General features: G+C 43.5%; 1 protein-coding gene across 1 annotated transcript in view; it reads left to right on the top strand.

Moving 5' to 3' along the window:
* Nucleotides 1-9,368: 9,368 nt before the first annotated feature.
* LOC149275645 (chondroitin sulfate N-acetylgalactosaminyltransferase 1-like) overlaps nt 9,369-16,978 on the top strand; it is a 185,021-nt gene continuing 177,411 nt past the window's right edge. Inside the window, 1 exon segment of the mRNA XM_089504484.1 lies at nt 9,369-9,999. Coding sequence (XP_089360610.1) covers nt 9,369-9,999 — 631 coding nt within the window.

Raw genomic sequence — 16,978 nt, 5'->3', positions numbered from 1 at the left:
TCATTAAGATTTTTGCTACACATAATCAATGGTGATGTCCGGTTCATGAACAAATCGTTCTTTTGAACTCATTCTTTTCAATGATCCGGGTGAATCGGTTCATTTGTAACAGTTCAGTCTGTAAATCATGCAGTTGTAACATGATCCTAGAGTGAGTCATCTGCACAGCACACAGACACAGACTCTGGGATCAGGCTACAGCTCATCGATTCACAGACTCGTTCACAGGAACTATGACTCATAGATTCAGAGACTTGTTTCACTTTCATACACAAGTACACAACCATGCTCACACACACCGACAAGTACACAACCATGCTCACACACAAGTATGCATCCATGCTCATATCCGTACTTGCATATATACAAACACATATACATGTGTCCCACCTCCCGCCCCACTTACCTCTCACCACTCCTGCAGCTTTCTCTCTGGCTTCTTGTGCACAGTGTGCGAGCAGCCTCGATTTCAACGTGGGGTGACGTAATGTGACCCCTGTATGTTCCTGTCTCCCAGTACCGGTTCAAAATAGTTTAGAAAGGGTGCTTCCAATCTCGAGCGGTATGGTCCAGGTTGGAAGGCCCTTTCTAAACAATTTTGAGCTGGAACGAGGAGACTGGAAGAAGGGATCGCCCCCGTATATACTCTATAAGTGTAGAATTTTTATTTTATTGAATATAGACACTCTTGTCAAGTTTAGTTGAGTCACCATTGAGCTGCTGTCGAGATGAAGTTCGTCAGTCTGTCAAGTTTTTTTGTCTGTCAGTCTAATTGAGTTTAAATAGTTATGTTTGGATTTTTCTCTTGAAGAGTAGAATAGATGTTGTGCTATTAGGAGTCAACTAATAACATGACTTGAATTTCTGTGATCAGTAAAGTTGCTATGTCTCGTCTGAAATTGCTCTTATAATTGCTCTTATGATAGAGACAGAGTGATATCTTCCCAAGACGGAGAAGGTTGTGGAGACAACGTATCACTCTTGTAAATACAGACAAATTGGTTGGTAAAGTACAATTGAAGGGTGTGTGAGTGTGTGTAGAGTTGTCTGCATAAAATAACGAGGAAAAAAAAGAGTCCCAAGGACCAGCTTTGAACCATAACATGTAAATAACAGTGCACAACGAGAATATAACATTATGTTTACCATGGTTACCATACGAGAGTACGGTGTCATTCGTAATATGTAAGTATTAAATAACGCAAAAAGGAAGAAAAAAAGAAAAACAAAGGAAGTGCCATATGCATGAAATACAGCAATCTCCAGCTATCCTTCTTTTTTCAAGTAATGTGTGTCCCTTCGTGATCTAAAACCATCCGGTCTGATAGTAAGACCTAATTCCCCTCAAGAGTAGGCGACTGGCCAGCGACACCAGCCCCTAATTGTGGAGCGACGCGGGGCCCAGGACACAGGAGGAGCAGGTCACACCCGGAGCCCCCCCAATCTCCCCTCACCCATCCGATAGGATGGCCGAATTCAGGTACGGTAATGCCAAAAGGTGCCAAATCGTCCAAATCTTACTGTGGGCTTCTAAATGATCAGATTTAGTGTATGTCAATGCCTCCATATGTTCAATAAAGGTCAGGTCATCTCTGAGTTGCGACAGGTTCGGTACGTTAGTGGATCTCCAATGTCTTACTATCAGACGTTTTGTCGAAGTAAGGATGTACAAGGTCAGAGGTCTATAACACGGGGCAATGCTTTTAGGTAGCATGTCTAGCAGTCCAATTTTAACTGTAGGAAGTATCTTAGAGTCTAGAAAGGAGTTAAGGAGGGCAACAATTTGCCTCCAAAATGTTTGTATAGCAGAACAATGCCACCAAATATGACTCATCGAGCCAGGAGCACTTTGGCATCTCCAGCAGAGGTTGGAACAAGATGGGAAAATCGCGGCCAACCTAGTCGGGACCATATACCATCGAAAAAGGACTTTCCGGTTGGCTTCAAAGTGGTTACTGCAACGGGAAATGCCAATGAATCTAGATACCGCGGACGACCAGTCCTGGTCAGAGAACTCTGTGTTGAGTTCCTTTTCCCAAGCTTCTATGTAGGGCAACTTGGTTGGGCAAGTATGTGTCACAATAGCATTGTAGCATATGTTTTGTAGAGCCCGAGGAGCGCAGGAAAGCCAACATTCTGCCGTTTCCGGTACAGTCTGGTTGGGAGAACACTGTCCATAGAATATTACTTAGTCGGAGAAACGTGTAGTGTTCAGAAAGGGGGAGGCCAAATCTGGTTCTAAGGTCCGCAAATGACATCAAGCTAGATTTTGTCATGAGTTGGCCAATGGTGTGGATACCCAAAGGCATCCAAGTGTGAAGATTAAGATCTTTAGAAAAGTGGGAGAGCAGCGATAAAGGGGCATGGGGAAGAGCAGCCGGGCAGAAGTTTGGATATAATCTCTCTCCAGACGCGCAGAGACCACCGAGTACTGGGAAGGGCCGATTTTAATTTCGGGAATAAATAGCAATTCTGTAATTTGATAAGGTGATGTAAAGGTAGATTCCAGTTCCAACCATTTAGGGCGCTCAGACGCTTTGAATGCTATCAGTGTAGCCTTATAATAAGATCGGAGGTCTGGAACTCCAAGTCCTCCCTTACGTTTTGGAAGTTTGAGAGTGGACGCGGCCAATCTTGTTTTTTTATTGCCCCAAATGAGTGTGGAGAACGAGGTTTGGTAATGTTGCAAGGCGTTGGAAGGAAGTGGTATGGGGAGCGCACGAAAAAGGTACATTCATTTAGGGAGAGCAGCCATTTTGGCAGCAGCTATGCGTCCTAACCAGGATATCTCAAATTTGGTCCATATTTGGAGATCATTTCTAATATTTGACCAGAATTTGACAAAATTAGTGTGGAATAAAGACGAGAAGCGTTTTGTTAGTTTGATACCTAGGTAGTTTAAAAAGTCATTTCTCCAATCAAAAGAATAGTGGCGTTGTAGTAAAGACAAATTGTGTGCAGATATGTTGAGCGGGAGTGCTTGTGTTTTGCTTGAATTGTTTTTATAGTAGGAAACCTTGCCATAGTCCTCTAGAAGCTGTATCAGAGGGGGAAGCGATATAAGGGGTTGCGATAGAGCTAAGATTATGTCATCCGCAAATAGGCTGATTTTATGAGTTTGCTTTTTAAATGAGAATCCCTGAATGGAGGAATGGATCCTGATCGCGATTGCCAAGGGTTCTAGAGCTAATACAAATATGAGGGGAGAAAGAGGGCATCCCTGACGGGTGCCATTGGTAATGTTAAAGCTGTCAGAATAGAAACCTGAATAAAAAACCCTCGCTGATGGTGAATCATATAGTGCTGTGATTGCAGTGATAAACGAATCAGGAATATGAAACTATTTGAGGGTATGTGTCATATAACCCCAGTGAAGGCGATCAAATGCCTTTTCGGCATCGAGCGATTAGGAGTAGTAACTCCTGTTTAGTATTTTCAGAGTCTGCAATAATATCTATAAGAAGTCAAGTGTTGTCCGGGGCCTGTCGACCTGGAAAAAAGCCAACCTGATCTTTATTAATTAGAGTAGGGAGGTAAGTATTTAACCAGTTGGCTAGGACTTGCTAGAAGTTTGGGCATGCGGTGGTAGGCTTACCAGGCTTTGGTAAAGTGATTATCATGGCTTCAAGCATCTCCTGTGGGGTAGTACCGTCACAGAAAAAGCCGTTAAAAAGGTCTGTCAGATATGGTAGTAAGATATCGGCAAAGGTAATGTAGTATGAGTTGGGAAAACCATCAGGCCCCGGAGACTTATGTGGTTTAAGTTGTTTTAAAGCATGTTTGATCTCTGTTTGGGTGATGGGGTCTGCCAGGGCTCTCTGCGCGTCCGGAGAGCTGTGGGATTGGAAGAGAGGATAAGAATCCGACTATGGAAGAGAAAGGGGGCTGATATGTATTTGTGTCGTCTTTAAGGTTGTATAGCTTAGCATAATAACGGGCGAATGCATTTGCAATGAGTTTAGGGTTCCTGATAGGTTCCCCATCTTGGGAAGAAAGGTAGGGGATCCGAGACGAAGCGCTAGTTTGTTGAGGTCATTAAGTTTGGATAGTTTAGCGCGTAGTTCATCAAGTTTTGCAGTATATGTTTTTTTAAGGCGGGCTCCATGTTGGATAAAAAGGCCCCTGACAACTTCGTAATTATGTTAACACTCTTCTTCCTTACCTTTCTGGGGCTAATTCCAATAACCCTTTGGACCAGATAACGATATTGTCCCCCGCCACAATGCTCACAATGTCCACAATATATACTCTGATCAGACCGGTCATCGATTGGGAGTCCCACAGAACAGGTGTTACCTCTTGGAAAGCTGATTTTCCGAATTTGAGTCCAAAACGGGTTCTCCAGGCGTATACGTGCAATTCTAAAGTCTTGGTGTCTAGGGACTACAGTGAGATGTTCCTTAAGATTTTGCATAAAGCATATGTCACCCCCAGGCTCCGGTTTTTAATGGGCTTATCAGACCATTCCCGGTGTCTTAAGTGCCACTTGTCTGAGGCCGATCTTCTTCATGGCCTCTGGTCCTGTAGCTCTATTACCCCATTTTGGAATGCTTTGCAATTGTATATTACAGACACCCTGGGCATTCGTTTTGCGATCTCCGTAGAATGGGCAATTTTTGGTATACTTCCTGACCATGTTCCTCCCACTGTAGCGAGAGCTAAATTTATCCTGCTCATTCTCTCAGCAGTTGCAAAACGGGCCATATTGTCACAATGGATTGCTCCCCAACCGCCGATGCTGCCTTTGGTCCTGTCGCGGTTGCGCTTTTTGTTTCAAATGGATTGGCTTGAAGCCGTTCTTCATAAAGAGAGCAAAGTTAAATTTTTGTTTAATCGTTGGTCCCCGTATATTGCGACACTAGATGGCGATACCAGGCTGTCGTTGTTTCAAACCTTTAATACTACTGGGTGGTTTTGCCTTCAGGGTTTTGATCTTATTGACGGACGGGTTTGTACATGTGTGTAACATGTTTGTCTTTGTTTTCTACGCATTATGGTCGATTCCATGATTGTCATTTGCTTAACTTTATTTTTGGTCACTCGGATTATTGTTTGCACTGTCTGTGATACTATATTGTGCATCACTTGTATCTGTATATGCCTATTTTGTCATCTTGTCTGTATATGACTGTCATTATGCTATATGCTTTGTCTTCTCCGTGTAATAAAGAAGTTTAAAAAAAAAAAAAAAAAAGGCCCCTGACAAAGGCCTTATGGGCCAACCAGATAGTGGAGAGTGGGACGTCAGGAGTCAGGTTGGACGTTAAGAATTGTGGAAGTTCCGTAAGTAACGTCTGTAAGAGGTCAGGATTTAAGAGAAGTGATTCATTTAATCTCCATCGCCTGTCACTGGATGTAGGTGTCGCTTTGGGCATGTGAAGTAGAATGGGGGCATGGTCGGACCATGTTATTTCACCTATAGTGGAAGTTACAATGGTCTGTAATGTAATTTTATCTGTAAGGAAAAAATCAATACGAGTGTATGTGTTATGTGGTGTCGAATGGAAGGTGTAGTCTTGTTCGCTTGTATGTTGACATCTCCAAACATCATGGAGATCAAATTCAGTCAGAAGTTATTGTAGTTTAGAATGGCGGCTAGGTATGTGTCTCCTAACACAAGGTGATGTGGATGCAGAAGTGGAGTCCAAACTCCTATCAATGACCATGTTAAAATCGCCACATATAATAAGTCTACCGTTCCGCACCTTAGCGCATCTCCCCAGGCTCTGTTTGATGAATGATAGCTGTGATGTGTTTGGAGCATATAAATTGGCAATCATAATAGGTCGCCATCTAGTGATCCTGATAAAATAAGCAGTCTACCCTGTGAGTCTGTATATTTGTAGGTCAGTTAGAAAGAACAGTCCTTGCTAAACAGTATGGAGACCCCTTGTTTCTTGGTGTCTGACATTGCCGAGTAGTGAGTAGGGAAAGCAGGGGAATATAATTTAGGAGCATTCCTAAAAGTGGGTCTCTTGAAAACAGGCTACCGTGGCTTTTGATTTAGCGGCTTCCTGCAGTGCCAATTTTCGCTTATGGGGGGAGTTTAATCCTCGTACATTCATAAAATTTGAGAGTCATAATATAAGAGAGCACAACCACCAACTGTAACCGGAGCACATCCTCCGGAATAGATAAGGACCGCTGTCTCGCAGGAACAGGCACCCTCCGCTCTCCAAATGGCCCCACAAGCCCCGGCACACACCACCCCCCACCAAAGGTGGGTAAGGAATCTACACTGGAGGGAAAAATAAGCATGAGGGAGATACACAAACATAACTAGTAGCGATAGCACTTCAAAATAAACCAGGTGAAACACATTAACTCAAGGTGTAAAAACCTTGTAGATATTGGCGGACCCACACTCAAAAGAGCAGGAGCACCAAAAAAAAACACTAGGTGGGGGAGGAACGTCTCGTGAGTCCAAACAAGATCACATTGGATCAGATACCCATGAATAAAGACTTCGTTATGGGGGTATCAGTAAGGAGTCCAACATCAGTAGTCGGTAATTCTCCGGCTATATTGCCTCTCTTCAAGGCGGGCCACGGAAGAGAGAAAAAGAAAAAAAAAAAGCAGGTCGCTGAGGAGTCATAGAGTAGACCTGCAGTGGTGCACCGCTTGATGTAGGGTTGGTGTCTTTGGGTGTCGTGGATTTCTGCGAGGAAGTGACGTAGATGTCATCGTGTAAGTCCAAAAAAAATAAATAAAAAAAAATTGTCTTCCGTTAGTCCCAGCCGTTACATAGGGTGTAAGTAAGTCAGCTACATGAGGTCAAAATGCAGCGGACTGGAAAAGGCAATGCATATCATTTCTGGAACCATTCTTTTCGCAAGCGAGTGTTAGAGGACCGCATCAGGGGCTGTGTAGGTGAAGAGAGACCCCACTCCGAAAGCGCTGTTGTACCTTCTTCCAGTGACGTAATCACCCTAAGGATGCCTTTCCGGTGGACTAGTAATTTGGTGGGGAATCCCCACCTATAGTTGATATTGTTCTGCCGTAAGATGGCCGTAATTGGTTGAAACAGCCGTCTCTGGGCCAGTGTATACGCAGAGAGATCTGTAAAAATAGATAAGCCTGTAAAGGCCTCAAGAATATCTTTGTTGGTGTGTGCTGCTTGTATGATCTTTTCTTTAGCTTGAAAGAAGTGAATCCGTGTAATAATATCTCTTGACACAGATGATTGTGGTGTCACAGATCTGTGGTGTCACAGATTCTGCTATGCCCCTGATTCGGACGTTATTTCGTCTGCTACGGTCTTCCATGCTAGCCAATTTAGTTTTGAGTGTTGCATGTTCTTCTTCAAGTAAGTTAAAACAATCTACTAAATCATTATGAGCAATGCTGAATTCCTCCATTTTATTTTCTAAATGGGAGGTTCTTTCTCCCAATGCTTGAATATCAATTTTGATTTCTTGAGCGAGTTCCCGCAAATCTCCTTGTAATGAGCTGCGTAAGTCTAGCAACATAGCTTTAAGGGCTTTTTCAGAAAGACTTACGTCAGAGTCTTCTGCAGGAGTGTCAGATGCTGGTGATGCGTCACCAGAGCTGGGCCTCTCCCGCGTGTCCTCCGCCATTTTGCGGCGCGGGGTGAAGAAGTTTGTCCTGCCGATCGAGCCGCTTAGCGGCTCTGGAAGCCATTTGTCGGTGTTGCGTACGGGACCCGCCGAGGGAATTCAGTTGGGTTTCTGCCGCGTATGTGCCACTCGTGATCGAGTTGGAAGCGGAGCTCAGTTAGTGTGCGGCCATCACCGAGCTCCGTCAAGCCACGCCCATCGGGAGTGGCATTTCTAGGGGGTATAAAGCATATCTGGGGGCAGAGTGGCATTTCTGTTTGTATAACCTATGCTGACTAACTGCATAATAGATACCAAAAATGTTCAAATAGATGGCTTCCTGATCATTAGATAAAATACTGTTTTACCGTTCCACTAACGTGTATTTTTTCTTGAAAAATATTTTTTTTCTTTAAAATAGCACCAAACTTTTATGGTGCGGCCTATAATCGAGCCAATACGGTACTTTACTGCATATAACACTGCAGCCTTGTTCTTGTCTAACCTCAGGAATGGAAAAAACAGGCATTTTGCTAAATTAAATTATAAATGAACCAGAACAAAAATAATGTAGTTAGGCCTATGCTATTTCCCTAGAAGTAACCTTCAACAGAATTCAGTGTAATTGCAGATTCTAGTCTGTGGTTTTCTGTACATATTATTGCATAAAAACATTTGATTCTTGTACATGTACACATGTAACGTTTGTGATTCAGCAATGTTTGTTGTTGATATAATTTTCAACAACCTTAAGATATGCCTTATACCCCCTACATGCCACTCTGCCTCCCAGATAAGCCTTATACCCTGCTATATGCCACTCTGCCCCCAGATATGCCTTATACCCCCCTATATGCCACTCTGCCTCCCTGATATGCTACTCTGCACCCCCGATAAGCCTTATACCCCCTATATGCCACTCTCCCTCCCTCATATGCCACTCTACCAACCCAGAAATGCCTTATATCTCCCTATATGACACTCTGTCCCCCCAGATATGCCTTATACACCCCCTATATACCACTCGGAAGGTCATGTCATGCCGCCGCTCGGTCATAGAAGCCCCAGCGGAGGTTGCCAGAGAGGAGGATTCAGGTCCCCTGCAGCGCTGCGAGGTATCTGGATCTTAGTCTTACTCAGACCCCTATTTAAGGTCTGATTTATAAGACGATGACGTTTTTTCACAGCATTTGTTCTGAAAAAAACCTTTATTCAAGGTATATCTTACTAGGTGCTCCTAGCCACAGTGAAAATACCACTTCCTCATACTTAATAATTTGGAAGGAATAGGTGAGCTTAAAAGAGAAAATGGACTAGCAGGAATTTACAGTTGCAAAATCATTGCCAGAAATGATAAGCCAGTTCTAATTCACTGATTTCTTAACGCTTTGGAAAGTTACCTTTAAACCTTTTTAACTTAAGTGGGTTTTTTTTGGTTTATTACCTTTTGCAGTGCCTGAGGCTGACCATTGTATGGATATTTAATTGGATACTTTACTTATGTTTTCTAGATCCTACCATAGTGATGGAAGCTGTACACTAAGGACAAGATGACAGTGGCCCTAAATGCTGGAAGAAGCCTTTTATTTCCACAAGGTTCTGATGAACATTTATTTACAAAAAACACCTTTTTTGCACATCTTTTTTTAACATCACAGATTCAATAGCAGTTTCCTTTTCAGAAGAATGATGTAGAATATTTTTTATAGCAACACCTGAGTATTTGTTTGATGTAAGGACGGTGTGTTTTCTTATTTGGAAAGGATTCACTAGCATCCCTAAAAAGCTGAACTTTGTCTGTTAAGGACGAGGATGATACGACGAGGGCTGTTGAGCTGGGTTTCTCGGGTGGGAATCCTACTTGTGAGCCTTTGTTGCCTTGTGTGTCTTTTGTACATGTTCTCTTGTGCTTCTAGAGCTGAAAACAAACATCTTATAGTGTCAGGAGTTAATAGCCCAACAGGAAAAGAAGGGTACCATGCTGTGCTGCAAGAATGGGAAGAAGACCACCTTAACTATGTAACAAGCCTGAAAAAACAAATTGCCCAACTAAAAGATGAACTTCAAGAACATAGTGAGCAACTAAAAAGTGTTCAGGGTCATTCCAGTGACCCTCTGGGTGTTAGCTTTGACCATGGAAGCCCAGAGAAGACACAAAATGATTTGATAGACTTTCTGCGCTTGCAGATCACAAAGGCTGAGGTGTTCAATGGGGTGAAGATTCCCACTGAGTATGCAGCAATTCCATTTGACAGTTTTACGCTTCAGAAAGTTTACCAACTGGAAACAGGACTGACACGGCACCCAGAAGAGAAGCCAGTAAGGAAAGACAAAAGAGATGAGCTTTTAGAGGTGGTAGAAGTTGGTGTGGAAGCCCTTAATAGCCCTGATGAAAAAAGCAACTCCCACAGACGCGAATATTCATCATCTGATTTTATTGAAGGTATGGGAATCTCCAAAATATTTACAGTATAATTAGATATTGATAATACATTTTGGCCATGTATGTTTTATGAAACCACTGGATGTTCACAAGAACTTGCCATTTGGTTAGGAATTTCCATGGTGGCAATACTGAATGGACTAAATATGAGATATATTTTTTCCAAATGTGCAAATATATGTAATTGTTTGTTTCTGCAGTATAAACATCTATCTCTCAATTTGTTCTTACCATGTGGAAAGTTTACAGAGCTTCTATTGGGGGCACAGAGAGGGTTCAAAACAGAATTTTAAATGATTAAAACAATAGTCACACATAACTGCCAATGCGAACGAAACTAACATATCAGCATGATCCAAAGAATGGACATCTATGTTCACTGTCTCACAATAGAACCTGACACCTACTTTAATTCAGACAAGAGCATGGTAGTACACACTAGAGGACTGCATTGGGAGGCGGGTCCCGCGGGCGGTCAGGCACTGTACCTGCGGGTCCCGGTAATCCCGCGCAGTCCCGCAAGGCTGTCTTCTCGCTGCTCCCTTACAGTGTCTCCTATCTTGCTCCGCCCAGGAAGAAAACGGAGTCACGTGGTGTCACGTCACTTCCTGTGACTCTGCCTTGTTCCTGGGCAGAGCAAGAAAAGGGACGCTGTGAGGGAACAGCTCGAGGGCAGCCTTGCGGGACTGTGCGGAAAATCAGGTAAGGAGGCGGGCGGGATTGGCCACAAATGTGGCGGGAGCGGAACACCCACATTGCGGGAGCGGGCGGGAGCAGGATTAAAAACAGCGGGAGCGGGATTAAAAAAGCCATCCCGTGCAGGGCTCTAGTACACACTCCTGTATTGCAGTGATCCCTGCTGCTCTCCTCCCCAGTCCCCATCATGTTGCTGGCTTGGATATGCACAAGAATGTATGCCTGAAGGGGAGGTACTTAGAAGCAAAGCATAAAGATTCTAATGGGCAGCTTTGATACTGGTCATGGTAAGAAGACTTCAATATTTTATATACATTAGACATGTCCCTTCCTTTAATCAAAATTGAAGCCTCAAATGCATGAGGTCTCTATATCTTAACTGTTTTTTTGCTTTTTTTGGGGGGGGGTTACACTTGTGTTTAGGATTGGGCTGCCTGCCACTAGCATATTTACATTTCCCAGCTTTTAAGATGACCAATAGAACCTTATAGTTTCAGTAGTTTTAGAGTTCTAGTTTTGTTATTTTAGTTTGTACACATTTTCCTGATGGACAGAAGATCTTGTTCAGTTAAAAATTACTTTACTTGGTGGATTGTGATTGAAAGTGGAAGATAGAGAGGTTAAAAGCATCACTGAATTTACTTTGACAGTAAATCAATAGTTTTCAGCCAAATGTCCTATCTTATCTTGTGTGAAAGTCTCTCATAATCAAATCTGTCTGCAAATTTCAGATTACGTATGCAGGCAAAATGCTTGCTGAGAAGAAAAAGAAACAAAACATCAATTTACTCTGTCCTCTACAAATTACAATTTCACTTGTGTGTGTGTGTTTGTTTAAGGCCACCCTTCTTATTGATGTTAGTGGCTGATGGAGAATCATTAAAAAATAGGGATCCTCAGTGCCAAGTTTTGCTGCAGGTCTTTTGCAGTCACACAAAGGTTTTTTCAACTGACCTTCTCAGAAATCTGGTTGCAGCCATTGATAGTTTACTTTTTCTACCTCATCCAGGTAATGTAGCCAATGTTCCTTTAACTTGCAAACTATGCTTCAAAGGAACATTCAGTGCCTTTGTTATCACTTTGTAGCCTTTCCTTGTTTGTGAAGGGTGATCTCTTCTCTTAAATTTTTGGACTATTCTTTTGATTTAGCTGTATTTCTAACACATAGTCCAATATGACACTCCGCAAACCCTTAGGCAGTTTAGGTATTTCATGCGTTCCAACACACCTGGTGCAACTAATGGAGCCCTTGATTAGTTGCATCAGGTGTGCTTAAGACAACATCTGTTTTACATATTTGTGCTGTTGTGAGGGGCTCTATTCAGGGGGTTGAATACTTTTGAGACTGGAGAAGTCATAAGTTCCCTTTTAAAGTTAAATTTGGGGAACCACTTGAAACTTTTATCTGCTTATTTGGCAACACCACCTAGGTTGGTATATTATGAATAATAGCCTTCATGATGAGGATGTCCCTGGCATGTTTTTTGAGAATAGGTGCATTCCTGTAACAGTTCAAAGGTTGTTAGACTCTGTAAATCTAAATGATGAAATGGTAGAGGCTTATCTGTAATACTCCAATTCACTTTTTTTACATATATTAGAGCATTTGTATTCTAATTAGGTCTTGTCTATAGGATACAAAAGCAATGCACAGTTGATTATTATTAATAAATCAGTAGGTTAATTATTTGTAAAAGACAAATTCTGAGGTATGTTTAGAAATTAATAAAAACAGTCATGTATCTATTTTAGGGGTATGTAGAAGCATTATTAAACACTCATCTATAGACACCAGACAAGCCAGAAGGTCTGGTTGGGGTGGATGATCTGCCCGATGACTTTCTTTAACCTGGTGGCTAGTACCTTGGTGCCTGAATATAAGACGACCCTATAGGAAAAACGTTTTACTAGTTAATGTTAATTCATGTAAACTATGTAAACTATTTTTTTAATAAAAGCTATGATTGAGAAAAATATTTTTTTGGTTTTTATTTCCTTCTTTTATTTTCCAACCTGCCCCCCAGTTATGCACATCTGCCCCCAGGCTTGCCACTCCTATATGGCACTGTGGCCCATGATATGCCTTTTAACCCTCTAAATGCCACTGTGCCCCATAATATGCCTTTTGACCCCCTATGTGCCACTCTGCCTCCAGAAATGCCTTATACCCCTGTGTTGTTTGGCAGGGACATATACCAGGCCCTGTAAATTTATACCTGGAGACATTACTTCCAGAGCAATGATACGCAGGGGATGTCCCCGCTGGTCTTGTGGGAGGCCCATAAGAGTGTGATTAGAGGTTTTCTTATTCAGCAAGGGGCACAACGGAAGAAGGCACATAATCGTGATATTGTTGAGCTCACTAAGCAGATCTCCCTTCTGGAAACTGCGCACAAACACTCTCTCTCTACTGAGTCCTACCGAGAATTAACGGCGTTAAGGGGTGAGCTCTCTGATCTGCTCCACTCCCGCTTCCGAAGGGCATCCCTTTATGGCCAACGTTTTTTCCACGAGCACGGCAACAAATGTGGCACCCTGCTTGCTAAAATGCTGCGTCCACTCGACCGTTGCTCCTATATCCACAAGATTCGGTCGGTGGGAGGTCAGGTCTCCCCCTTCCCGGCCAAGATCACCAAGGCATTCCATGCCTACTACACCTCACTCTATAACATACGGGCGGGGGACCCCCAGGAGGGGCGGCCGGAGGTGCTGGCGCAGGTATCTGAGTACCTTAGCCGTAACGTTCGTCGCCGGCTTACCCCTGAGCAGGCTTCCTCCCTGGAAGACCCTTTTACGGTTGAGGAACTTTCCCTGGCAATGAAATCCAGCCAACGGGGTAAATGCCCGGGGCCGGACGGTCTGCCCTTGGGGTACTACAAGACCTTTTCTGCCCGGCTACTCCCTTACCTTGTGCGGACTCTTTAACTCCATACAGGAGGGCCTCTGTTTTCCACCCCAGGCTCTGTCTGCCACGATTGCTGTTATTCCCAAGGAGGGAAAGGACCCTAGCCTGTGCCAGAGCTACAGGCCCATATCGTTGCTTAACGCTGATCTAAAATTGTTCGCCAAGATGATGGCCCTCAGGTTGGGCCGGTTTCTCCCCCTGCTGGTTCACCCTGACCAGGCGGGTTTTGGTTCCCCACCGTGAAGAACTTGACAATACGATCAGGGTGCTTAACGTCATACACAGGGCGAAGAAGGAGGATCGCGGGGTCCTGCCCCTGTCCACCGACGCTGAAAAGGCGTTTGACAGGGTGGACTGGGCATTCCTGCGGGTGACTTTGGAGCATCAGGGTCTGGGCCCTGCTATGTTGGCCTGGATCGGGGCTCTATACACTACACCTACCGCCCGTATTCGAATTAACGGCGCCTTGTCACCCCCGGTGGTGATTAGGAACGGCACTAGCCAGGGTTGCCCCTTGTCCCCAATGCTTTTTCTACTGTCCCTCGAACCCTTTTTGGAGGCGATAAGAGCTAACGCCGACATACAGGGATTTTGCGCAGGGGACGCTCACCACAAGGTGGTGGCGTACGCAGATGACCTCCTCTTTATTGTGACCAACCCCAGCGTTACCTTGCCGAATATAATGCGTGAGTTTCACCTTTATGGGTCCCTATCGAATCTTAAGATTAACTACACCAAGTCTGCTCCCGAGAGCGCTGTATTTATTTCAAACCCTCCCGATCCGGCTGCCGCGCGTTTTCTTTACGTCACTCCGCTCGTCTGTCACTAAGTTTGTCTGGGGCAACAAGAGCCCTCGACAGAAATTTTTGCAACTCACTCGCCCTAAGTCCCGGGGGGGCTTGGCTCTTCCCGATTTTCAATCGTATTATCGGGCTGTCCACTTGCTGCGAATCCTAGAATGGAATCTTGCTGGCCCGGCTGCTAAGCCCTGGGTCGAATTGGAGCTGGGTGCGCTCAGGGGTCGTTTCCTTCATGCTTTATGGGGTCCTAGACTCGGCTGCGGCGTGGAGCAGCATCCTCTGATTTCCGCTACCCTGGCGGTCTGGAGATGCGTTGGTCCCCGGGCCCGGCTCTCCTTGTCGCCCTCTCCCATGTTGCCCCTCGTGGGAACCCGGACTTTGCGCCGGGGCGTGCCCGGGGGAGATTGGCTTTCTTGGGGGTCCCTCCGCCTGTCCGCTTGCACTCACTTCTGGGTGATTGGGGTGTACTGCCCTTTGCAGCTTTCCACGCACACGGACCACCGTCCTTGCTAGATCGCTTCACTTACCTCCAAATAGCGCACTACGTCTCCTCCCTTCCTAATCAGCAGAGCCTGTATAGGGGCCTCACGGTATTCGAGTCCTTATGCACTCAGAAGCGCCCGCCGGCGGGGGGCCATCTCCATGCTCTACTCATTGCTGCTGTCTGGGTTGACGGACTCGCCCCCTTCATTTTGCCTGACTTGGGAATCTGTATGTGACGTACGGCTCTCCGACGCTGACTGGACCAAGATATTCTCCCTCACCCATCAGAGTTCTAGAGCCACCAAGATACAGGAGACTAATTTTAAAATCCTGTCTCTTTGGTACCGCACACCCGAGAAGTTGCATGCCATGTTCCCGACTGCCTCTGTGTGCTGTTGGAGGTGCGGTCGCGATGTAGGTACTATGATTCACATCTGGAGGATGTTAACCCCTTAAGGACCGGCCTCATTTTTCGTTTTGTACCCTGTGGGACCGAGGCTGTTTTGACACTTTTGTGGTGCTTGTGTTCAGCTGTAATTTTCTCCTCACCCATTTAGTGTACCCACATAAGTTATATATTGTTTTTTCAGGACAAGATGGGCTTTCTTCAGATACCATTATTTTGATCGTATCATCTTATTTACTATAAAAAAATTAAAAAAACATGGTGAAAAATTGAAAAAAAACACATTTTATGACTTTTATTTGAAAAATCTTTTACTCACCTAAAAAAGCAAGTAAAAAAACTAGCTAAATAGATTCTACTACTTGTCCTGAGTTTAGAAATACCCAATGTTTTTATGTTTTTTTGCTGTTTTTTGTAAGTTATAGGGCAATAAGTACAAGCAGCGTTTTATGATTTCAAAATCTTTTTTAACAAATCTGGTCATTCTGCCTCCATCTCCTCTTTGGAACATCTTTGAAGCCGGTTAACTCAATTTAACCCATTCAAACCATATATTTTTGAAAACTAGACACCCCAGGGTATTCCAAATGCTGTTATTTTAACCCTTTCCATGCACCAATTATACAACTACACTTTGTCAAACTTTGTAATAGTAATTTTTTTTATTTTTTTTTCCACACAAATTGTACTTTAGTTATAGATATACAGGTGCTGGTATATGTCACTGTCAAACAACACCCCAATATGTGTTCAGCAACATCTCCTGAGTACAGCGATACCCCACATGCATGGGTTTGTCAGATTGTTTGGCTGGTAAAAGGCTACTTTTGGGGCATGCGTAATTCAGGTGGTCATTTGGTCATTGTGCCTCCCTCTCCTCTTTGGAATATCTTTGAAGCCGGTTAACTCAATTTAACCCATTCAAACCATATATTTTTGAAAACTAGACACCCCAGGGTATTCCAAATGCTGTTATTTTAACCCTTTCCATGCACCAATTATAGAACTACACTTTGTCAAACTTTGTAATAGTAATTTTTTTAATTTTTTTTTCACACAAATTGTACTTTAGTTATAGATATACAGGTCCTGGTATATGCCACTGTCAAACAACACGCCAATGTGTGTTCAGGAACATCTCCTGAGTGCAGTGATACCCGACATGCATGGGTTTGTCGGGTTGTTTCAGATTTAAAATGCCACATTTGGGAAGTGCGCTTTTTTTCTCCATTTTGGTCAGTCTGTACCTATGCCCTATCTTTGAGCTAGGCCACTCCAATTTACCCCATCAGCCATTTTTTTTATATATTAGACACCCCTTGGGTATTTGAAGTGCTTTTATTTTAACTCTTTGTTGAAATTTTTGAGAAATTTTAGCACTTGCTCAAAATAATAAACTTTATTTTTTAATTTAATTTTATTTTTTTAATACTTTTTTTTATATTTTTTTTTACACATTTTGCTGGTACTGGATGGTTCATCTAGTGACATCACTGCATAATTATTTTTAAATGTTAGCACATTTGTATTAAATTTTTTTTTCCATTTTTTATTTATTTTTATTTTTTTTGAATATTTTACTAATCACATAGTGATTAGAAAGCTGGGCTCCATTGACTTGCATGGTTGAATGCAGTACCTGTATTCAACCAGCAAGTGGAGCCAGTTCTCTAGAGGGTCTGGAGACCC

Source organism: Sceloporus occidentalis, unplaced genomic scaffold, assembly GCF_023333645.1.
Source record: "Sceloporus occidentalis isolate IW3139 unplaced genomic scaffold, rSceOcc1.0.p SCAF_272, whole genome shotgun sequence".
NCBI lineage: Eukaryota > Metazoa > Chordata > Lepidosauria > Squamata > Phrynosomatidae > Sceloporus > Sceloporus occidentalis.
This window is presented reverse-complemented; position numbering and strand designations above follow the sequence as displayed.